General features: G+C 39.3%; 1 protein-coding gene across 6 annotated transcripts in view; it reads left to right on the plus strand.

Annotated features, from left to right (window-relative positions):
- ULK2 (unc-51 like autophagy activating kinase 2) overlaps positions 1 to 22,180 on the plus strand; it is a 40,693-nt gene extending 18,513 nt beyond the window's left edge. For 5 of the 6 annotated variants that reach the window (XM_030472848.1, XM_030472849.1, XM_030472847.1 and 2 more), the window contains 18 exons: positions 2,901 to 2,951; positions 3,351 to 3,439; positions 4,171 to 4,342; positions 5,142 to 5,202; positions 5,452 to 5,544; positions 8,604 to 8,741; positions 9,754 to 9,899; positions 10,133 to 10,213; positions 12,984 to 13,270; positions 13,390 to 13,580; positions 14,091 to 14,200; positions 15,054 to 15,206; positions 15,952 to 16,160; positions 17,465 to 17,643; positions 18,585 to 18,703; positions 19,063 to 19,220; positions 20,107 to 20,242; positions 20,344 to 22,163. In XM_030472848.1, coding sequence (XP_030328708.1) covers positions 2,901 to 2,951; positions 3,351 to 3,439; positions 4,171 to 4,342; positions 5,142 to 5,202; positions 5,452 to 5,544; positions 8,604 to 8,741; positions 9,754 to 9,899; positions 10,133 to 10,213; positions 12,984 to 13,270; positions 13,390 to 13,580; positions 14,091 to 14,200; positions 15,054 to 15,206; positions 15,952 to 16,160; positions 17,465 to 17,643; positions 18,585 to 18,703; positions 19,063 to 19,220; positions 20,107 to 20,242; positions 20,344 to 20,411 — 2,441 coding nt within the window. In that variant the 3' untranslated portion in view covers positions 20,412 to 22,163. Of the gene's footprint in view, positions 1 to 2,900; positions 2,952 to 3,350; positions 3,440 to 4,170; positions 4,343 to 5,141; positions 5,203 to 5,451; positions 5,545 to 8,603; positions 8,742 to 9,753; positions 9,900 to 10,132; positions 10,214 to 12,983; positions 13,271 to 13,389; positions 13,581 to 14,090; positions 14,201 to 15,053; positions 15,207 to 15,951; positions 16,161 to 17,464; positions 17,644 to 18,584; positions 18,704 to 19,062; positions 19,221 to 20,106; positions 20,243 to 20,343 lie in introns of all 6 variants that reach the window. The other variant, XM_030472846.1, reaches the window with a different exon arrangement.
- Positions 22,181 to 23,038: the final 858 nt, after the last annotated feature.

Consider the following 23,038-nt stretch of genomic DNA (forward strand, 5'->3'; position numbering starts at 1 on the left):
TGTTTATATTTGCAAAGATGAGCCCCTAGTATTGCACTTGGGTATGATCAACTGTAGAGACTTCTTTATTATAGTGAAGTATTTTTCACTGTTTATTTTCTTTTAAGCCCAAAAGCAGTAGTAACATCAGTTGTATCTTTGTGTTTTGTGAAGTCCTAAAAATGACTGAAGTTTGCACACTGCTAGACATTACTGCAGTGTCTGTTTAGGACTGCACTTTGCATCAGTTGGGAAGTTAAACCTAGTACAAACTAGATGGATACCCTCTTAACAGGAGTGAACTTGTTTGGCTCCAGTTTACTTGTGTGTTTGGCTTTTTCTCTTTAGCTGGAGATCTTTAGTTGCAGAACATTGTTCTAACTTAAGATTTCAAGGCCTTGAGTCACTACCGTTGAATCATTCAAACTGGCTACAACTGCTGCCTCTTCAAAATTAGTCAGGAGTAGAGTTTACATTTGTGTGTGCTTTGTGCTGGCTGGATTGTTGCTCACTTCAGTCTCAAAAAGCCTTTTTAATGCTGGGGTTTTACTTACCTACTAGTGCAAAAGTAGTAATGCTTTTTTCCTTTGTTTTTAATTTAAACATGGGCAGCATTTTTAAAAGACCACTGAAAAGTTAAATCTTGATTAGTTCTTCACCCAAGCTGCATCTTGTATGTCATGTTATTCATGCTGATTGTTTAAATTTTACAGCATTCTTTGTTATTGCAGTTTTACCATAGCTGCCAGGAAATGTTAATCTTGAAATTTGAGTTAATTAAAGCTAACTTATCTAAATACAAGTATCTTTTTCATTACTATATATCAATAACAATGTGATTTATTACTGAGATTCATTTATAGCAACAAGATAGGTGACCCATCAAGTTTAATATATAGAATGGTGAGAAACAGCCTAAACCCCAAAGTCTCTTCATGCTCTTTGTAGATAAGATGTAGTTCTTTCCTCACTGTAAGCTATTAGTTCTTGTGATGCTGAGATCCTAGGTGAGTTGCAACCCAAAGTAAGACATGCTCAGTTTTTGTTTCAGCTTATGAAACTTCACCATCGCTCTTCAGTTATGCATGCGAGCTTGGTTTTGATGCAGTACTGAAATACACAAATTGCTCATGCATTACAGGTGGCCCTTGTGTATTTGTGATAAGACAACTATGTTTGTTAGGCTGTGGAGGGAGGAAGATTCAAAAGGCATTTTAGTTCTTTACTTGAAGCTCGATTTTCCTAGCTACTTTCTTTTTTTTTTTTTTTTTCTTTTCAACTTCTGCTAAGTTTTGCTCCAAGAAATATCAAGTATTTTCTTTTTAGTAATTTGGAATTTAAAACATCAATACTGGCATAATTAAGGTGTTGCTCTTCTGAGGACCAGGCGTGGGGTTTTATGTGTAAATGTGACTGACATAACTCAGCTGCTGTATGTAAAAACTTTAATAGAATTCAGATCCAGAAAAAAATCTTGCTAATTGGGTAAAATGTTCCAAATGATGCCAATATTCAGGGGTTGATACATAAATCTATATATCTAGAAGAATGAATATGTCACAAACATGGAGTTTGAGTAATTGAATCCACTTTGCACTCTGGGTGTGCTGGTCCCTACAGTTTCTTCAAACATGGAGAATTCACTGTATCATTTGTGGTAGTGGGAGAATGCATTTGTGCTTAGAAAGAAAAATAGAAAGCAGAATGCTAGTGATGAAAGTCATGTTTTCCTTGGCTGAGCCACTTAAAGGGCCTCAAAGGGGCTGCTCTGGAATGTGCTTAGCAAAGGGAGTGAAAGGGAGAGTGTGTAACTGAGCCCAGTTGCCTGTTGTTGAAGTAAAAATAGTGTTGGAAATCTTGTTGATCTTCCAGCAATATAAAGTAGAACAGCAGGTGTTGTACAAAAGCTCGAGAACACCTGATCCTCGTGTTAAAGTTAATCATTACATTGTTCTTGCGTTACAGCTGAGCCTGCCTCCCTTATCAGGTTGTGGAAGAAAGTGTGTTGAAGGGAGAGGAGATACTGCAGGCCTCAGATTCTTTCTTTTATTTTTTTATTTTCCCCTTTGTTATTTGCTTAGGCCTGATGAACAGCATTGTTTTTCCTCAACTGTTAGAACATTAAAGTCCCTGAAGCTCAGCAGCTGGCTTCCACCAACCCTCAATTTCCCCTAACTAGCTGAAGGTTGCTTCTTATAGAATACAACTTTCCACGTAAACTGCTAGTCAGCTGGTTATGCCAAGTCAATTAAATGCCCCTTGGCATATTCATTTACAACAAAAGCAAAATGTTTCTATTGTAACAGTAACAAGTTAACTGAGGAAATTGTTAGAGAAATTGTATAATAGTAGAGAATGTAGAGAATTGTTTAATTCTGCTTTGTGCTCTGAACCAGCTGCACAGGTCGTGTTCTACTGTGGGGAGTGGGAAGGAGAGTGGCTGCTGCTCTGTGATATTCAGCCACCTATGGAGCAGTATTAATGGGTTCAAAAATAAACATCAGTCCTTGGGAGAGGCAGAAGTGAAAATACTTTGTGTTTAATGTGAGAGATGCTCATTTTGAACAGCAAATTAAATCTGAATGAGTGCTGTATTTGAACATGGGGAACATAATTTCATGAGGAGTATAGGAAGGCTTCTTGTGTATCCTTAAGTGCAGTCATACGATGTCCTCCAGTAATTCAGTCTGATTTGCTTTGCTGGCCATTGTTTGAAGTTATTCAATTGATTTTTGTTTCCTTTCCAAATACTATAGCAACATATAACATAAAAGGCTTTAATCTTTTATAAGCTCTTCACCCTCTGGCTCTGAAATATTGATTCTGGGAAGGCAACCATTTATCACCATCTGCAGCATAGTCTGTAAATTCTATGCCATTTGTACATTTACTCACAATGGTGGTTGTTTCTTGTTCTACAGAAGCATTTTTCAACCACCCTTTCCTAGATCAGATTTCAACAGTCAAAAAATGTAAGTAGTTTTGGTTTTCCACTTACTTGTGTAAATGATGAATGATGGGGGCTGGAAGGGAGAAAGATGTGCCAAATATCATGCTAAGTGTTTATGAGACATTTTCCTGACTCTAACTGTAGTTGTGCTCTATTGAAAGCCTAAGTGTTGAATCCTTTTTTATATTATGCTAGACTGAAATGTGATACATATTTACTAGTTCCTTTGACATTTCAACTGAACTTAAAATACCCTTGTGTGTTTAAGGATATTTGAAAAATACCCTTGTATGTTTAAGTGCTGTGCCTATAAGTTGTATAAGGGTTTATGAATGAATAACAGTGAGGAAATGAGTTTGTTTGAAATTCAGCTTTTCAAAATCTCAGTCCCATTTTTTTCTCCTGGATTTTCCTCTTCTAGCTTGTCCCGTACCTGTGCCCACATACGCAGGCTCAGTCTCGGGCAGTTCCTGTGGTAGCTCTCCTTCCTGCCGTTTTGCTTCTCCTCCAGTAAGTTGTCTGCTTTACAGAACAATCTCTAGAATATATTTACTGTAATGTTTAGCCCAGAGCTACTGACTGAATTTCAGATCTTTCAATTTTTGATCAGTGTAAGAGCATGTTTAAGAGCACAGAGCAAGTAATACCCCTGTTCTGCTAGAATTCCATTAACATTTTTGTTCTTTTTTTGCTCTGTGTTGTATTTTGTGGGTTTTGTGGTGTTCTTTTTTTGTTAAAGAAAAAATCCCCATATGCGTATGAAATGCTAGAGTAGCAAATCTTTAGATTTGCTAATGTGATTTGCAACATAATGAATGTTACAGGTGATTTTCGAGTTAGCCTTTTTGGCTAAGGCCCCTTTTACTGATACAAACTGGTGACTTCAATTTTATGTAGTATTTGGAAGAGGTGCTTCTGTATCATCAGGAATAATATAATAAATTTGAATTGCTCAAATTCACAGCCTGTTTAATATAAAACTGTCTAAATTGACACTACAGGGGTATCTAGTATTTGAAATTTTCAAATTCAAACACAGTTTCTATTTCTAAATATGTAAATCTTGGGCCATTTTTTTCTTACATTGTTTGGGGTTTTTGTGTGGGGTTTGGTTTTTTTTGTCAAAGTTAGTGATGATTCTTATTTAGAAGCTACATATTCAAAAGAGCAGTTCTACATTCTGAATCACTGGATTTACAGTGGGTTTTTTAACTTTCTTTTTTTCCACCACCCACCTCCAGTCTCTGCCAGACATGCAGCATATTCAAGAAGAAAATTTGTCTTCCCCTCCATTGGGTCCTCCTAACTATCTCCAGGTCTCTAAAGACTCTGCCAGTACCAGTAGTAAGAACTCATCTTGTGATACAGATGACTTTGTTCTTGTCCCACACAATATCTCTTCAGACCACTCATGTAAGAACCTTCCTTATTTTTATATATTAAAACAATTCCCACTTGTAACATACCTTTATGTTCTGTTATTCTTTGTCTCTCTCTTCTCTAAATGTGTCTCAATCACTTTGGAACTAATTTCTAGTTTGATTAATGTTTGAAGGGCAGCTGTTTGGTACACCTCCATGTCCATCTGGGAATGTTTTCACCTTCAGCTTGAGTAGCCAGATATGCCAAAGATGCCAAGGGGATTTAAAGTCATGGAAAATATTGGGGTTTGGCAGTAGAACAAAAGTCAGTTGTAAACAACTGCTGATAAGAAGCCCAAGGATTCTCTTAGTGGAGGCAGGCACTTTGTTACCTCCAGACTAAACTGAACATTTATAGTCCATGCTGTAGAGCTGAAGATAATAAACATATGCAGGTGAAAACATAAAAAAAAAGTCTAACATGAAAGCATGAGAGGTGAGGCATCAGACTGGGCTTATACAATAGAAAGACTTGGAGGTAGCATGTTGCCATTTTACAATGTAGTCCAAACCTGAATTGTCACTAAGAAGCCACTCAGCTGATTTCTATATAATGCCACTAACTTGTGTTAAATATTTGACTAAATTAGTGCCTTGATCTCTGAAGGGCTTCTGTCTTCCCCAGTTATACTTTTTTGTTGGTGGTCACAGTTTATGGAAAACTTCTGTATGTTCACAGAAGTTTGCCAGAAGTGCCTATTTCTACAACAGTAATATTGGAGATTTTAATTTTTCTTTTAAGATTCTATTTCATGACGTGGATTTTCAATGTGTTCTTCTGCTCACTGTAGATGATATGCCATTGGGAGCAGCTGGCAGGCGGGCTTCAAGCGAGTTCTTGATGTGTGGAGGGTAGGTGTGCTGAGCTTTATCCAAAAGGAGTCTCATGTTCTAAAATTGATACTGCAGCTGTAGAAGGGGTTGCTGGGGTTTTGGCAGCGATGGGTTTTGCATAGTTGTGTGGACTTTATCTTAAAGATTAATATGCCAAGTTGAATTTAATGTGAATATGTAAACAGCTTGATTTCAGAAAGCTTTGCTGCAAAGGTAGTTTCTCTGATGTGGAGACCTCTCTTTTGACAGTGGTTTTTGTCTTCACAGGCAGTCACCATTAACTATTTCTGGAAGCTCAGGAACTGTACAGAAACCATCCTCAGCCTCTTCTCGAAGTACTGCTTCTGGTACAGCTAACAGGTGTGTGATGTAGGCTTTCGGATTTCCTCTCTTTTGAAAAGGTCCTCTTCTTCTATATGGGTGGTTTTTTTAATTGTGGGTGGCTACTGGAAACTGAGCTGACATAGAAGCTAGACCTGTTTTTTCCAGGCTCTCTACACTTAAACAGCTGACAATTGCATAGCTAAATTGTGGTTCTGATGCATCCCAAAAGATTTCCTTAAGGAAAGAGAGCATTCTTTTGTCTGTTTAAATTTTGAACTGATTGAAAGCATAAACTTCAGAGACGTAACTGATTTGTCCTTTTTGGTGTTATGAAGCACAGCACAGTCCATTTAGTGAGTCAAGATGTTGAATGCAGTGTACATTTGAAGAAGTAGTTGTGAAAGGAGAGGAACTTACTAAACCCAGATTGCTATGGATTTGTGTCTCGTGGCTGGGTTGTTTCGTGTCTGGTAACTGGGTGCGGCTTCTGTGCAAGCAATTACTGTGAATTTTGTGTTTGTGTCTTGCAAGATACTGAAGAAGCCACATGAAAGAGCTAAACATGTATTACAGCTTTCCCATCAGCAGGACTGTTAGTAAGTCCTCTTTCATCCACATGGTTGTAGACTTCAGTTAGAACTGATATTCGTCAGTGGTGCCTAAAATCTTTCCTGTGTTATAGTGAAAAATGTGAAGCTCAATCATGCTGTTTAACTACTCATGTAATATCTAAACAGAAAGATTAGATTTGTCATTTGACCAAGTAATGAATTTCATAATGTTTTCAGTACAAATAGAAAGATGATGAGTGGCTAAATGGGGAATAAGGCTATTATGTTGGGTGTATTTTTGGCTTATGCTAATACTACAGGGCTGCGAGTCAGCATTATTTGTTTAGAAATGCTTGTCACAAGAAAAGTTTGCTACTTTGTGCTGATCTTTGCACAGTTTGTGAAATCTGCTGACATGGGCTATCAATAGAGCTTTTAGTCTTACCTTTTATGTTTAAGGGCAGATAATGGGGGTGGTTTGTCTGTAAAGATCCATTTGCTCTGGATTGGCTGTGTACGACGTATTAGAAATACATTGTCATTTCCTATTTTAAATTGTGTCAGGCATCACAGTTCATAGAGTTACAGGTTTTATGAAAACATGTCAGTCACATTGTCTGTACATTACTAAGTTAAGAGCTAAACAGTCGTGTGATTAGAAACAGGTGCCTACTGGTCACACTTTCAGTGTCCGTACTGTAATAGTTTGATTTAATTATTGGTTGAGTAATTTCAGTAACTAACTGGCTGCTTGGACCATGGTGTGAAGGAAGCAGTGTGTCTGGTAGTCTACAAGGCACTGCATTTGGTTTTTTATTTCCTGAGAAATGTGCTTTTGTTGTGTCGTTTGGTTGTTGGGTTTTTTTGAGGGGGGGGGAACAGTGTGTAGATTTTTGTTTTGTCTTTTACAAAAGGTTATAACATGTGAAACAGTGATTAGCTGCTTGAACTATGGGAATGAATTGCACTCATAGTTATGCTGCTTTAAGTCAAGTAGAAGAAGCTGTAACGCTTCTCAAGACTCCAGCCAGAATGGGCAGAACAGGTAGAGGTGGTTCGCTTTCCTGTGGTTAATGGCTAATTTTATTCTCTGGATCTCAGAGAAACAAGATTTGCATGCAGGCACTTGCACACATCTGTGTTGCGTTTTCTCTAACTAATAACAAACCACATCAGACTGAGGATGCTGAACCAGAGTTTAGCTTTGGGGTTGAGCTGGGGAGCCCCGAGGTAAGGCCAAGTACTGCGCCATCCCTCTCCACCATGCTAACACCACATTGCTGCCTACAGTTAGCTCACAGAGCTTGCTTGGATATACCTACAAGGCTGTGTGAGAGCAGGGGAAGGGGTTTTACAGGGTGAATATTTTAAAAGTTGAAGCCGCCTCAGTGTCACTGCCACAGTTTAAAGAACATTTGCTTCCCTTCTCCCAGAGCTCGGGCCTAAGGAGTGCCTCCCTGTGCTACCTCAGGGTGTTGTGTTAGTCATAGCAGGCTGCCTCTGTGTTTCTGCTTGTGAGACCTTCTTGTGTAGAAGCTTTTAGGCCTTCCACTGACTGTGTGCTCATGGATGACTTCCAAATTACTCTGTAGTGTCTAGAAACTGAGTGGGAATAAAAGGACAAAGTTATTTTCTTTGCTAAGGCAGTTCTATGTGTATTAGCAAGTACTATTTTGTTCTCAGAGGCAGCAAAGAGAACAGGACAATTACAGTCAGAAACCAAGATTCCTGTTCAGTGCCATGCAGCGTGGCAGAACTTCTTTTACATTTCCACTAAGAATTTCTAATCTTTCTCTGAAGAGGTGGTCAATAAAAGGCTAAATATTAGCCTGATTATCTTCCAAAAAGCCCATTCATTTGAAATTCTTTCCACTGAATTCTGTCCTCCTTTAAAAGTATTGGTAACTGATTACATTGCAGTGGTTTGATTCTCTTATCAGATAGGATGCTGAGTAAGCCAGGTCACTGACACTTCAGTTGAACTCAGGAAGTGCTAATCTGCAGTTTGAGCCTGTGGTTTAATGTTCAGGTGTGTGGTTTTGGTCATTTTGTCAGGGGTTGGTTACATAACATGTTTTCCTTTCGCAAGTTCATGGTGTCTCTTGGGATATCTCTGACTCTGTTTTAGTGGCTTTTGTACACATTCCAGCCCTTGCTGCTGAACTTCCTGTTCTTAGTGCAGCAGGTTTTCCTAGAACGCTATTTTGAAGCTTGGTAAACAGAACAAGCTGATTGGCAGGAAGTCAGAGGGATCTCTGGATCCCGGGAATGAGTGACGAAATGCTTCAGCTACTTCTGCGCTCTCAGCTTGATCTGATACTGGCCAGTATAAGAAAGGCAGGTAGTAATCAACAGTTCCTCATCTTCGTCTCTGAAGTGTTAGAGTTAGATTGGGACAAGCTGAGATCATACGGCATACAGGGAGTGCAGAAGCAGCTTATTTGCCTGTTTCCTATATTTTCTTGAAACTTCATCAGTGGTACAATTCTGAGAGGGACCTGTCCACCCGTATTCACCTCCTGTCTCCACACCTTCCATCTTCAGGCATTGTCAGCCTTCAGTATCCCCCCGCAGTGAAACAGCACCAATCCCGGTTCCCACTCAGCTACGGAATTACCAGCGCATAGAACAGAACCTCTCCTCTACTGCCAGCCCCGTGTCAAACCCCCACGGATCACCAAGGTAAGCCTGGGGGGTTTAAACTCCTTTTCTTGGTTCTAGTGTGTGTTTGTACTCTGTCAGAGGTCCATGCTTTCTTGCTGATGTCATTTTTTGTTCTGCACAAAAACATACTAAAGACATTTTAATGATAACATAAGTCCTTCACAATCTCAAGATTGTTGAATGGGCACTTGAAATTTTTCATGAAAACAAAATGAGCTTGTTCTTTCACTCAAGCCAAGAAGGTAAAAAGATGAAGTCTTGCTTTTTTATTCCTCTTTGTTTATTATATGGCATTACATTATAAACTACAAAGTCAGTAATAAGTTATGTTTTGGTTTTACACATGTAATGATGAGATGAATGCATTGTTCTGTAGAATATAAAGGAAATGATTTTTAGCATGCTAGTTAACCAGCTTGTCTATTACAAAGCTCTAGTGTGCCAGACCTATTCTTTGCCTTGTGGTCTACAGGATCAGGATGGTGAAGGTCAAACAGACTACTCAGAACTCTGGAGATCTTTACAAAAACAAGCCCGTGGTTCCTTGCATATCTTTTTAAGGATCTCTGATTTTATAGTAGTTGCTACACTTGGGAGAGTGCTTTTCTCTTAAATCATCTGTATTCAGTTACCTGACCTGTGTATTTGACCCACTATGAAAACTGTCATAATCTTTGTTGACATAAAAATGGGCATTTGCAGCAATACATTTCACTTTTTTACTGTTTGTAAAATTCAAAATTTGATGGTTTGAATTCGAAGACTAGGATATCTGTTTTAATTTTCTCCAGTTAACAGACTGTTATGGCATTGAAAGTTAAAAAGTCAATGTGAACAAAGAGAATTAAATCTTGTTTGTTTTCAGTATGGGAAGCTTAGCTTAAGTTATTAGCTTAATAAGCTTCAACGTCATAGCTTTCACTTTAAATGTCAGTATTTTCTTTATCTGATATACTTAGGGGATTCTGAAGCTTATCTCAAGGAACCACAGTTAGTATAATGTGTGTAACCATTCTTTTCACCTTGTTAGAGCTGGAGTTGTGAGACGCTCAAATACCAGCCCAATGGGTTTCGTGAAGATGGGTTCCTGTTCTCCAGTACCAGCTGACACTGCACAGGGTGTTGGGCGCAGGTTATCCACAGGATCTTCTAGACCCTATTCTCCTTCACCATTAGGTAAGCCCATAAATTCTTAGCAATTAGTAAAGGTTTATCTGGAACAGTAATTCAGAACACTAATTCTTGTTTGAAATTATCTTAAACCAAATCCACCCAACTAGGTCACGTTTGCAGAAGTAATTTCTGTTAAATGACACACAGAAGTAAACTAACTCAGTTTTATTTTGCTTTACCTTCATTTGTAGGTGAAGCATAAAGTGTAAATTCACATTTTTATTTCATTTGCTTAGTTGGAACCATACCTGAGCAGCTTGGACACTGTTGTTGCGGACAGCTTCAAGGACATGAATCAAGGAGTAGAAACTTCTCAGGTGAGTGACTTTGAACAGTGTAACCACTACTATCTTGATAGAGCTTCTAGAGATTTTTGTGAAGGGAGAGGAGAGCCAAGGTTACACTACATTAGTATGGGTGAATAGGAGACAGTGGGTAAGCAGTGCACTGAGTTTCTCTAGACACTTAGCCCAGTTGTGGCAGAATCAAGACGCCTTTCCCCATGACTAATTCCCTACACAGTAAAGGGGTAACTGAAGTTTCTTTTTCTTGAGGTAAGAAAGAACTCTGATGATGCCTGTCTTGAAGCAGGGGTGGAAGTGGATGGATTATAATGAATGGGAGTAGCGTGCTCCTCAGAATCTGGTTTTGATAGACCAGCTCTGTTATGCCAGCCCTCAGAAAAGGGAGGGAGAACTGCCAGTGTACAGCATGCGATACATTTTCGTCATTCCTTGGAAATTGACTGGGATCTGATGCTAGTGTTGCTAAGCATTCAGTAAGCCTTGCAAGTCATAAATTATTATGGCATGCCAGCAGGAGAAGGGGAAAAAAAAGATCAGGGAGAAATAGGGCTTGTTTTGAGACTGTTAAAGATGGAATTGCACTGTAATGCCAGAAGGATTGGGTATAAAAATATGCAATTCAGCAACACGTTCTGCTCTCTGTACATTTTGGGTGCATTTTCTTCTTATTCTAAAATACTAGTTATACTCTTTAATTTGACTTTCTAAGAGGTGGTGTTGAAACTGTATTGTGGGGTTTTCTCCTATTTTAAACACTTCCCAAAATCATTTGGGGATGATAAAGCCTTCATTTCTTGGAGTAGCCATGTTTCATATCTGAGAGTGGTTTCATCCATAGGAGATGTTTGTAACGGGTCTCAAAAAGTGTCTTCCTAATTGCTGTGCCATTGGCAGTCTCAATAAAAGACAAGGAATAAGTGAAGCCTCAGATTTTAAATAGTCTCTTCTCTTAAAAAGAAAAGAAGGGGGTGATGTGCAGAGAATACAAAGCAGTGTGGATGCTTGTTGCATCTTTTCTTTGGATAGAATTTTGTAGGGCTTTTGGTTTAGTGCCTTTTACCAGTGTCAAACTGACTTGTAACATAACAGAGCACTGGTTTTATGGCTGTAAGGGGTTGGTTTTTTTTAATGTTTCATTTATTCATCTGTTGCCTTCATTCTTTTCCTTCTTGACTTCATGTCTTAATTTCAGATTAATGCAGTGGTATTTCTATTTGGAAAATAGCACAAATTGCAGCGTTTAAATGGCTATGGGAAGCTGTCTTTTGCTTCTGGGTGACAGGAGGCCATCTGTACTGAGATTTTGTAAGGACTGAAGATGTCTGTCATAATGTAGCTTCTAAACTAATTGAGCTACTCTTGCTGCCAGTGGCAGCAATGGACAAACTTCTAATTCAGAAGCCTTCCCCATGGTGGCAATGACACTAGAACAGTAAGCAGTGAGATTTAAGATTAGTTTCTTAAGTGACAGGTGAGGACTTTCAATGGTATGAGACAGAGAAGCAGAGGGATTTCAAACAAGCAAATTCTTGGCTGGGAAATTAATGAGAAATAGACTTGATCTTTGCTGGAGCTGCAGGCAGAAAGGCTATTCTAAAACATACTGTTTAAGGGAGTGGAATGAAATAAAGTAGCTCATATTCAAAATCTAACTAGCCAAAAGCCTTTGAACCTTAAGAAGGTTGAAAGATGTCTCAACAGCTGGGCACTTTAACGAGCAAACTGCAAGTTTGTGATGTTTTTTGAGCATACATTTGTGAAACAGAGCCTATTTCAGAAGATTGTCTTGGCCAGGTCTTAAACATCTTATGTAGTTCGTATGGTTCATTTTAAGTTTTGCTTTTATGTTTTTAACATGAAATTGTCACAAAGAACAGTGTCAGTTCTTTGAGGTTCCTAAGACAGGCATTTTATGTGGGACACTGTGGTCATAAAGCTGAAGTCTTATGTACTGTTGCACAGTTCCTCATCAGAGACATAAAAATATCACAAGGAATGTGATCAAATTTCAGGTTCCTTATTTCAAAAGAGGGGAAGGGCACCTTTGGGTGGGTGAGATGTTCATAAGAGAGATTTCACCAAAGCCCTCTGTTTAAATGACTTCTTTAAATGTTTAAATGACTTCTATTTCCATTTGCTTTAGGAGAAACCTTGTACTAAATTGTGGACTTTCTTTGTACATAATAATCATTTGAAAAAGATTCAGTCTGACAGAGTAAAAAGTAGATGACTGCCCAAAGTAATGATCCCAAACTGTTCTATTTGAATAATGCGGTTATTTTCAGTACCTAGTTTTCTTGCAGGAACCATGAGGTGAGCTGCCTTTTGTGTCTGCAAATTAAGTCACTATGTACAAAACAAGTCACTAACATGCAATGTCACATTCACACACTTGTTTTTAAGAACACAATTCCAGTACTTGAGAACCTCTATTCAACCTAGAGCCTCGATGGCTGCACTTGAAATTTCAGTATTGGTTATGCCATTCCTGCTGAATCTAACCACTTTATTTGTCTTGATGGAGGTTGCCAGAGGTACTGCAGTTGCCAGCACAGCTGTCACCTTGAAATCTTGCCTATTTGGCACCTTAAACATCCAAATAGCCAACAGGCTAAATCCGTTCTCCTTGCCATCTAGGGAATTAATGATCAAACACAACTCACAATATTTGCAGTCCCATCGCCTTTCAGTTTAATGTTGGTCTCTGGCATTTTGGGCTTTGTTGATGTATTTTCCAAGCACTGCAAGTGGAATATTACTTCATTGTTTTTCATCCCCACAGGTTCTCCAATACCACCATCTCAGTCTCCACAGTCACTTCTGATGGGAGCAAGGTTGCAGAGTGCACCTACTCTCACAGATATTTACCAGAACAAGCAGAAGCTCAGAAAGCAGCATTCAGACCCAGTATGCCCATCCTATGCTGGGTATGGGTACAGTCACTCTCCACAGCCAAGTAGGCCAGGTAGCCTGGGAACATCACCTACCAAACATATGGGATCGTCACCTAGGAGTTCAGACTGGCTGTTCAAAACTCCATTACCAACGATCATTGGCTCTCCTACTAAGGTTTGTTAAGTTTGCCACTGTCAGTAAAATGTGGTAACACACTGCCTGAAACCATTCCCAGTAATATTTTCTGGGTTCTAACTTTAGTTTTTGTGTGTTCTTGGTCTTGATTCTTAAAGGCAACAGCTCCTTTCAAAATACCTAAAACTCAAGCGTCCTCAAACTTGCTGGCCCTGGCTAATCGCCAGGGCTTGGTAGATCCCGCACTGCAGCCTAAAGACATCACTGACCCAAGGGATTTCACACACTTCCACTCAACCCAAGGAGGTGAAAAGCAGGCAGAACAGCACAGTAAAACTACCTTCGGCAGGTAGGTATTGTAGTATTTATAACTTGTAAAGCTGGGTAGGTAACTTGGCAGAAGAATGTACGTTGCACACAGCAACTTGGAGGGGAAGAGCATGCAAAAAGTGAGCTGTGAGGAGATGCTGAAGTTTGATGTATACAACAGAAACATTTTGTGCTGTGTATAGATATAGCATGGACTTCCTGAAGAGCTTTGTGTTGCTGTTTAGTTCCCTTTCATTTTGATTATGTGAATATGGAATTTCATTGCCTCTTTGAAGCCTGCTCAGTTTTTGCTTGAAAATCTGTATGATAAAATTTGCAATATAATTTTTTTAAGAGAAAAAGGTCTCTTTATTTTTATAGTTAGCTCTACTTCAGTAGGTCCATGATGAACAGTGAGTTTTCAAGACTTTCTGTACTTTGAAGAATTCTCTATAATGCCAAGAATCTGAAAGTCGTCCTTAGTTGCAAGTTAGGTAGGAAGATCTCACTGAAGAACTTTGTTGTGAATTCATAACGTTTTTCTGACTAGGTCTGTTAGTACTGGGAAGCTCTCAGATCAACAGGTAAAGACTACCCTTGGTGGCCAGTTATATCAAGGCAGCACAGACAGCCTCAATACGGAGCGACCAATGGATACAGGTAAGGAACAGATTGATACATCCAAGTTGTCTTTATGTGCTGGGGTTTTTATGGAGTGCCAACTAGATGCAGTTCTGCTTTCAACTTCAATAATTGGTTCTGACAATTTTTAGCCTCAGTACAGCAGGGCTTTGGGTTTTGTTTTTTTTTAAATCTTTAAGAGGGGATATGTTCCATTTCTTTAGCATAGCTTTAAAAATAACATACAGGAAAATAGCTATTTCTGTGCCAAACACAGAAATATCTCAACTGCCTCTACTGGCTAGAAGGGTCTGGGATTTTTTATGTTTCGTTTTATTTTTAATACATTTTGTGGTTGTTTCATTTCCCAATTACACCCTATTTTCATGTGAAAGACAGTTTATGGAATTCTGGGTATTTTTTTTTATTTTTTTTTTAATTTCTCCTTCCTCCCCCAGCTTATCCCTTGCCATAAGTGGCCACCAGAAGTTCTCACCTTGTTTTTGAGCAGATGGAAGGAGTTCTGCAGACAGGGCCGGCCTTTAGCCTGCAGACCTGTCATGGTCTGCATTTAGAATTTTTCTGTTGTATCTTTTGCTGCAGGACTGGTGGTGTCCTGAGGCTCTCACACAGCCTCTGTTGCTCTTTTCTAGGTGAGAATAGAGCAGAGAGAGATTAAAAGATACGTGTAGGCTGCGTCTTGTTTCTTTTTGTGTATGATCAAGGCTGTCCACTCAGCTTGTTTTATTTGCTGTCAGAACTTCTAACTAGTCTAAATCTTGGATCTACATCCAAGCATGTTGTGCTGCAGTGCTCCAGTTTGCTGCATGTAATTACTTACTGGTATGATTATATGTAATGGGGACTAATTTGTTGAAATTCTCTTTTCCAGCTCCAGCAGGGGCCTATGGAATTGCAATGGCACCCCCTTCCATGGGAAGCGGGGCAAGTTCTCGGGCTGTTATGTTTACTGTTGGGTCCCCTCCAAGCAGTGCTACCCCTCCTACCTGCACCCATATGGTCCTCAGAACAAGAACCACCTCAGGTAAAACTTCCCTGACTACTTTGCACTCTTTTCAAACGCAGTGTTTGGGCTTGCCTACTTCTTGGGCCAGTAACCTGATTACTGCCTTGCACAGTAGTTGCAAGTCCTCTAGGCCATAGGGTAAAAGTAGCCTGTAAAGTAGAGATTAATGTCAGATGAATTCTGCCCTTTCTTCTCCTAAAGAGAGGGCGAGAGGTACAGATTTACAACACAGCAGTGCGTAACCTGTGTACACAGCTTTACTCCACCACAGGGAGTGTAATAGATCTCTGTGAGAAAGGTAGAAAGGAAAAGTTGGATTTCTGATTCTGCTTTTTTGCCTGCTGCTGTGCATTGTACCAGAAACGGCACACAAGGGGTGTGAGCTGCCTGTATTTGGGCATGTGTCAGCTGTGTTGCCAGATATCAAAGATCTCAAGGTAAAGTCCGTCATCTGCTCAGGATGAGCAGGAGCATGCAGCAGTGTGCTTTTGTGAACTATAGCACAACCTTCAGTCTGTACTGTTGGAGACTCTGCCTTGGAATCCTTGTCAGCCATTCCCAGAATCTGCGTTTATGAATTGTCACTGTTCACTGTGGGGTAGCCTTTGCATTCTCTACAGAGTGATGCAAGGAACGATCAGGAGAGCTTCCCAAGAGTGACTCTGTGCTGACTACTGATTTGTTATTTGCTATCAACTGCAGTCCCAGTGCTGCGAGATGGAACAAGCTGTTAGACTGAATGTGTGTGTTGTTTTTCTTTTAGTTGGATCAAACAGTTCTGGAGGGTCTCTCTGCTCTACTAGTGGCCGTGTATATATGGGCTCTCCTCCTGGTATTTATATGGGTTCTTCTCCTCCGGGAGCCGAGGCTGCTCCAAGTCTGAAGTACATGCCTTATGGTACTTCGCCTCCCAGCTTAGAGGGCTTTATCACTTTTGAAGCTCCCGAATTGCCTGAGGAAACTTTAATGGAGGTATAGAAAAAAAAAAAAAAAAAAAAAAATAATGTTTTATAATGTGTAATGCTGCTAAAACAGAGACATGGTAAAAACAGGACCGTTCAGTGCACTTTGTAGCTTCCTCTTCAGTGTCTCACATGTTCCTTTTTAAGATCTTGAAAATAGTCCTGTATCAATAGTGACCAATTTCTCTTTGGTCGTTATTCCTGGCATATCATGTATTTGAATAGGTAACCAAAGGAATATGATTGCTTTTTTTCACCAGAGCCTTCCAAAGAGGCCTCTGTTTTAATGCCAAGTCTCTGGATGTGGGTGCTGACAGTGGCAATATCCCTCTGGGCACTGCTTTTAGCTGCTGCTTCACAGTCGGTGGATGACGTTAAATCCTACTTGTGGGAAGAGTGTCCTATATGGTTTTTTTAATGTGTGGAGGAGTGACACTTTAAAAACACAAATTGGGGTGGTCTTTCACCAGACTGCTATCCTTGGGCTGTAAATTTCTCAAGACAGATTGCTGTTCTGTTTTCTCATTCACATCTTGCTGGAAAGTGTTTGGATCCCTATTGAATCTATTGACTGTTTGACAGTACACTGTATTCTTCCCACAGATAGAGTTAAAATGTATTAAGACCTGTATTACTAATTAAAAGATTATAAATATTGCTAAGGCACATTTGATTAGTTTTGAAGGCTACCTGGGTTTTTTTGAGCAGAGACTATGCATGTGTTATCTGTTTTAGTCACCAAGAACTAGTTTGGTATTAGCTCTAGTTGAAGCTGTTTAGTTTAAATTGTAAACTTTGGCAACAGCCACCTTGTAACACAGTGTAATTCTAGATCTAACTGTAAATTAAAAGTGAAGCAGATAAGTATGAATTTCTAGATCAGTTCTTTTGTAGGTATCAAGTCTGTTTTTTAATAAAAGCCAAATGTTCCTCCTGGCTTCTCACACAAGTGCCGAGCATACTTTTGGGTTGCTGATAATATAATAACAAGTATTATGTCCCACTTGTGATTCCTTTAGTTGCTTGGGTTTCAACAAACATAGAACTCCATGTCCCAATTCCTTCGGCTTTGTCGAAAGACTCTTAAGTATAAGTACAGTATCTTGAAATTATTAACAAAGAACAAGGTAATATCTGTTGATCTATTTGGACCCATTTGATTCTGTAGTTCCTAGTTCTGGCTCTACTGCAATGTGATTTATGCATAGAACTGACATACCAAGAAACTCTCAAATGATTAGCAAGAGTCTTGAGTGTACTTGTTTGTCTTATGGCTTATAATGGTTAAATTGTTGTCATCTTTCCCTCTGACAGAGAGAACATACAGATACACTGCGTCATCTAAACATGATGCTGACATTTACAGAATGTGTTCTGGATCTGACAGCAGTACGAGGAGGAAACCCAGACCTGTGCACTTCTGCAGTATCGCTGTACCAAATCCAAGAGAGCATAGTTGTTGATCAGATCAGCCAGCTAAGCAAAGAATGGGGGTAAGTACACAGTCAAATAGTATTAAGAGAACTAGTGAATATTGAATACATCCAAAATGTATGCAAACTATGCCCTTTTTGTTGGGAGTGATTGTTTTGCTGTATAGAATCTTTTATAGGAATAAGTTTTTAGCAATGAAGACAGATCAGAAAGAGCAAAGGATAGAGAGACATTTGCTAGCAGACAAATAAAAGAACAGTGTTTTCTGGCGTGCCACATGAGTTGGGGAAAGTGGTGAAGAGTTCAGGCTTGAGGTACAGCCCTGCATTTCTAACCTTAGGAATTTGTGTAGCAGCTTCTGTCAGATCTGAGCCCTCATCTGTTCCTGTTGACCAGGCTGAAGCAGTAGCACTGAGGTGGAGGTTGGGAAGGGGGAAGGAGCATCCAACTTTGACCTTTTTTTCCAGTGGAACCAATCAGCCCTAATACAAAATCAAAATCAAAGAGAAATATGAGAAATGTGGAGTGGTGGGAAAGGGCAGTTCCACTTCCTGCTTTGCTTCTGGGGAAAAAAAAACAACAGAAAAGCCCTGCAAAATGTTTGCTTTTCACAACTGAGAATTCCAGGGGCACAGGAAATGACAAGAAAAATGACAAGAAATGACAAGAAAAGTACACCCAGTCACTTGTGGTAAGATGTTGACCTCAGGCAGTTAGTCCTCGCAAATAAGTGTTCTTTTTTAAAATGTCTACATTAAAGCAGTTTGTATTTGCTGCTGCAGCTACTAGATGAGCAGATGTACTCTTCAACCCGTGACAGCGTGTTTGTGAAGGGAAGGGAGGGGTGGAGTTGCATTTTAAACATCTGTCTTCCTCTTCTGCTGCTGCTGGGTCCTGTGTAGGGCTGTGATTTAAAGTGATGTCTGCCCATGGCTTGAATGTGTTCAAGAAAGGTGTGTTGGTACATAATTACTTACTTATTTTTTTCCCCCCTCCCTAGACAAGTAGAGCAGCTGGTGTTGTACATGAAAGCTGCCCAGTTACTTGCATCTTCTCTGCATCTTGCCAAAGCACAGGTCAAATCGGGGAAGCTGAACCCATCCACTGCTGTTAAGCAAGGTAGATGCAACATAATCTAGTTTGCTTTGCTTGTGAGTTTTCTTTGCTGATAGGTCACTCAAAAAGCTTAAATTACAACATTTGTGTGTTTTCTCCAGTACAAGAGATAATGTATGATTCCACAGTTCTAATAGTAAACAAAGGTACAGCTAGAAACTATTAAGAAATGGGCAGTTACTAACTTGAAATGGAAATTATTTGATGCATACCTAATTTGTAGAAGTGGCAGAGTAAATAAACATTAAAAGCTCAAGTTTAAACAGATTGACTCTGCTAGTGCTGGGAAGAGCTGAACTTCGGCTATGTTATTTGGTTGTTTTCTTTTATTGTGTTTTAATTTCTTCTTGCCTTTCTTCCAGTTGTGAAAAGCCTCAATGAGAGATACAAATTCTGTATCGGCATGTGCAAGAAACTGACTGAAAAGTTGAATCGTTTCTTTTCGGACAAGCAGAGGTTCATTGATGAAATCAATAGTGTAACTGCAGAGAAACTCATCTACAGCTGTGCTGTAGAAATGGTAAGTTACTCCTTTTACCTAAATGATAGGACATTGAGAAGAATTGCTTCCTTCTCTCTGCATCACCAGAAAATAGAATGTATGTTTCCAGCATTCTGTTCATCGTAATTTCTGTTAGTCTTTCACTCTCTTTCCTGCCCTGCCTTAACTGTGGCTAAAGTTCCTGGCAGATACTGTTCCTCAGGGACTTTTCCACTACATCAGCACATTTGGTACAAAACCACTAGGAAACAAACTCCTAAGCCACACAGGCGTGTGTGCTGCAGTCTCCTCTAGTAAGGCTTAGTAAAGCACAGAACCAACAGAAGTAGCTTCATCGATCTACCAGGTCAATCTGAAGAACATCAGCCTGTCCATACAAAGCAAAAATAATAGCAAAAATGTGGAAGCCTTTTCATGTAATTGATAAACTTTTTATCTGTTGTGGAGCGATGCAGTAACCACACAAGAAACTTAACTGCTTTTTTGATGAGGGAGGTCTTTTTAACACAGGTGTCACACACAAGACACCTGTGTGTGAAATTCCACACACAAGACTTTGCTAAGCCCTGATAATGGTGTGGTCATTCACAATTAATTTTTCTTCTTTACAAGAGAGTGCAGGTGTAAGAACAAGCATATTTATTCATGTTGTAACACATGTAAGCCAAAAAGATCAGAAAGTGCTGTTATAGTTTATATGTGCAGAATACCCTTAGTTAATACAGCACAGGTGCTATATTCTCTCTGACTTTGTATTGTTATCTCACAGTTATAAAAACAGATCAGCTAAATTAAGCCTCAAAAATATTTTCTTAATGACACTTTTGTATCATTCCATTTGAATTTTTCATTTCATTACTTGCCTCATGCAGTTTACACAACTGAATCTTCTGAATGATTCCAGGTTCAGTCAGCAGCTCTGGATGAGATGTTTCAGCAAACTGAAGATATTACATATCGATACCACAAGGCAGCCTTGCTGCTGGAAGGACTGACTAAAATACTACAAGACCCCGCAGATATAGAAAATGTACACAAGTGTAAGTTTAGATTGAATAATGAAAATATTGACAATTGCATGGAATTAATGCATTGTAAAATAACACTGGAGTCATCACCTATTTGTTACCTCTGTTTGCAGATAAATCTAGCATCGAGCGAAGGCTTTCTGCACTTTGCTATAGCACAGTGGCTGTATATGAGCAGTAGAAATATCCCGAGGACCAGATGGTGTGAACATAAGGGACCACATCAGTGATACTGCACTTTTTTCACTACAGCTTAATTGTTGTTCTTGTTCTGCCCCGTGTGGAAGATGATTCTTACATTTCTGTGGTGACTACCAAAGAAACAGCAGCATTATTCAAAGAGCAGAAATTCCAAAAGTACACTTGCCTTACTGATCCAGCAGCTCCTTTTTCTTCCTAGCAACAGAATTTAAAAGAGTCTCTCTTCACATTTCAAACTGATCCTTGTACGTGTGCTTCGAACTTGAATGATCAGGGGTTTTTTTGTTTTCCTCATGAGGTTTATAGAGAGTGGATCCTTCTGCATCAGGTACAAAAAGACATTTCCCTTGGAAGATTCCCTCAAACGCTTGTGAAAAATATTTTCAAGTTGTCAGTAAAATGTGGCAGAGTGGATTTGGGAAACCCTAACCATGTGCAAGTGCTGTTCGAAGGGGCTAAGCTGGCTTGTATTGGAGCTCACATGTTGTAAACATGGCTCAGCTTGTCATATGAAGGGATGACGAGGAAGTGCTCCTTTACACAGGGGAAAGATGGTCATGGAAGAAATTGTGCTCCATCTGTGCAAAATCCCCAGTGGGTTTTCAGCTGATGTGGATACAATTTGATGATCTTCCAAAATATTTTGTTTTGCACTAATTTACTAAAGCAACTGTATATTCATTTTTGAAGAACAATGTTAAAAAAAAGAGAAAGAAGGCACAATGGACTTGGCTGAATTTCATTTCAGTGTACATAAAATTCTTTTCAGAATTTCAAATGTAGCTTCTAGAAGACTTTCAAACAAACTGTAAAAACTTGTATTCATGTGAACCTTTCCATTTTATACCTATTTGTCTAATACTTGAGTAACTACTGGTCTGGACTTTTCTCAGTAATAGCAATGTTGAGTTGCTGGTTGTTTGCTTTTTATATAGATTTGGTTGCATCTTTTATTGTGCATGCAATACGTGCATTAATGCCTGCAGTCTCTAGGGATGTAATGACAGTTCTCTGTAGTTTGTTTCTTGAGCAGTATTACAAGAAATACTGTAAACTGAAAGGTTCTGCAAGGAACCATGCAAAACCAGAAAATAATGTTGGAGTTTGAAATGCTGATAAATTGATGTAGAATATCTACATACAGTGTGTGTGAAAAATCAGGATTATTATGTGTGCATTTTGGGGGAGAGGTGGGAAGCTTCATTTAGCCTTATAGGCATTATCATTTTAAGCATCCCATGAGATCATCAGGACAGCGATTTGCAAAGTATTTAGGCAGATCAGCTTCTCTGGAAATGGTTCCTATACTTTATTTTGGGGACTTTTTTTGTTACTCAACTGCTTGAATACTTGAATAAACCATTCTCCAGGACAAAAATCATTTTAATCCTCTTAAACACAGTGGTCTGAATTATTTGACAAAGTTGTACAGGGCTTACACATCAAAATACTGTTTCAGTGTTTGGATAACCATGTGTTTCCTTTACTTTGACAGAGTAATGTACTTTTTACCTTATTTATCTGTATGAAATTCCAACAGTTAATTTGAAAGTGTTTGTTTATATAATGTTTGTATTTTTAGGTCTTTAATACGGTGTTTCTACCTCTCCTTTGTAATTGCATGCATTATTCTTGAAACTAGGTAATAACTCACTGAACTGTTGCGTAATAGCCTTTTTATTATGGCCTGTATAAATGTATATTAAGGTAAAAATAAATACTGACACTAGAAGTGTTTCTATGGTAAAACTGACTTTCTGTGTCTCTATAACCAAAAGCCAGTGGTGTTAAAACAGTCTGTACTTGGCTGGTTAAACCAGTTGCTGAATGTTCCCCTCAGCACTTGGATGTGCCACCCAGGGCAGGATGGGGCAACTTGCTCGTGTTTGTTATCTCTGGATAGCTCTGGCACAAAGTGTCCCTGAGTTTGTTTTCCCTGGCTTCAGCAAAACAATTTACCCTGCTTTTTTTAATTTTTTTTGTTTTGTTTTGTTATTGGATTTGAAAACAAATATGCTAAGTTCGTTCCTGGGTAACAGCTGTATGTTCTTTCAACAAGGTGCTTATTTGTTGCCTCTAGCAAAGAAGAGCTGTCTGGGCTGCCAAAACAGCGTATACAGAGCGAATTGACAAAAACTGGCAGTAAGTTACAATTTCTATCCAAGCTTTACAAAAAACATGCTTTGTCCCACTTCTAACCAATATCCTCTCCCCAGCAGAGGTGTGCTGTGGTAGCTGGTACGTGGCTGTTGTATTTCTTAGTTGTACCATCAGATTTTTCCCCCAGTTTATTATTTAAAGAAACCCCCACGCCTTTTGACTGGCACATGAAGAGGATGAGGAAGGAGTGAGCAGGGAATGCTAATGATATGTCTGAACACAGATCTAGGAACAAAGCAAAAGCCTTAATGCACAAGTCTAGGAGATAGGCGGCTTTTCCCAGGAACTCACTGTTTTTTGTTACTTTTCTTCTTTTCCTCAGGATTCAAGCTCATTCTCCTTCCACTCTTGCCAGCAAGACTACAGCTGCACAAACAGGAGAGGAAGAAAAGGCCTATTCTTCTTCGCTGTTTTCAGGAGGAGGGGACCAATGTTCATGGCCTGTCT

Source organism: Strigops habroptila, assembly GCF_004027225.2.
Source record: "Strigops habroptila isolate Jane chromosome 13 unlocalized genomic scaffold, bStrHab1.2.pri S16, whole genome shotgun sequence".
Lineage (NCBI taxonomy): Eukaryota > Metazoa > Chordata > Aves > Psittaciformes > Psittacidae > Strigops > Strigops habroptila.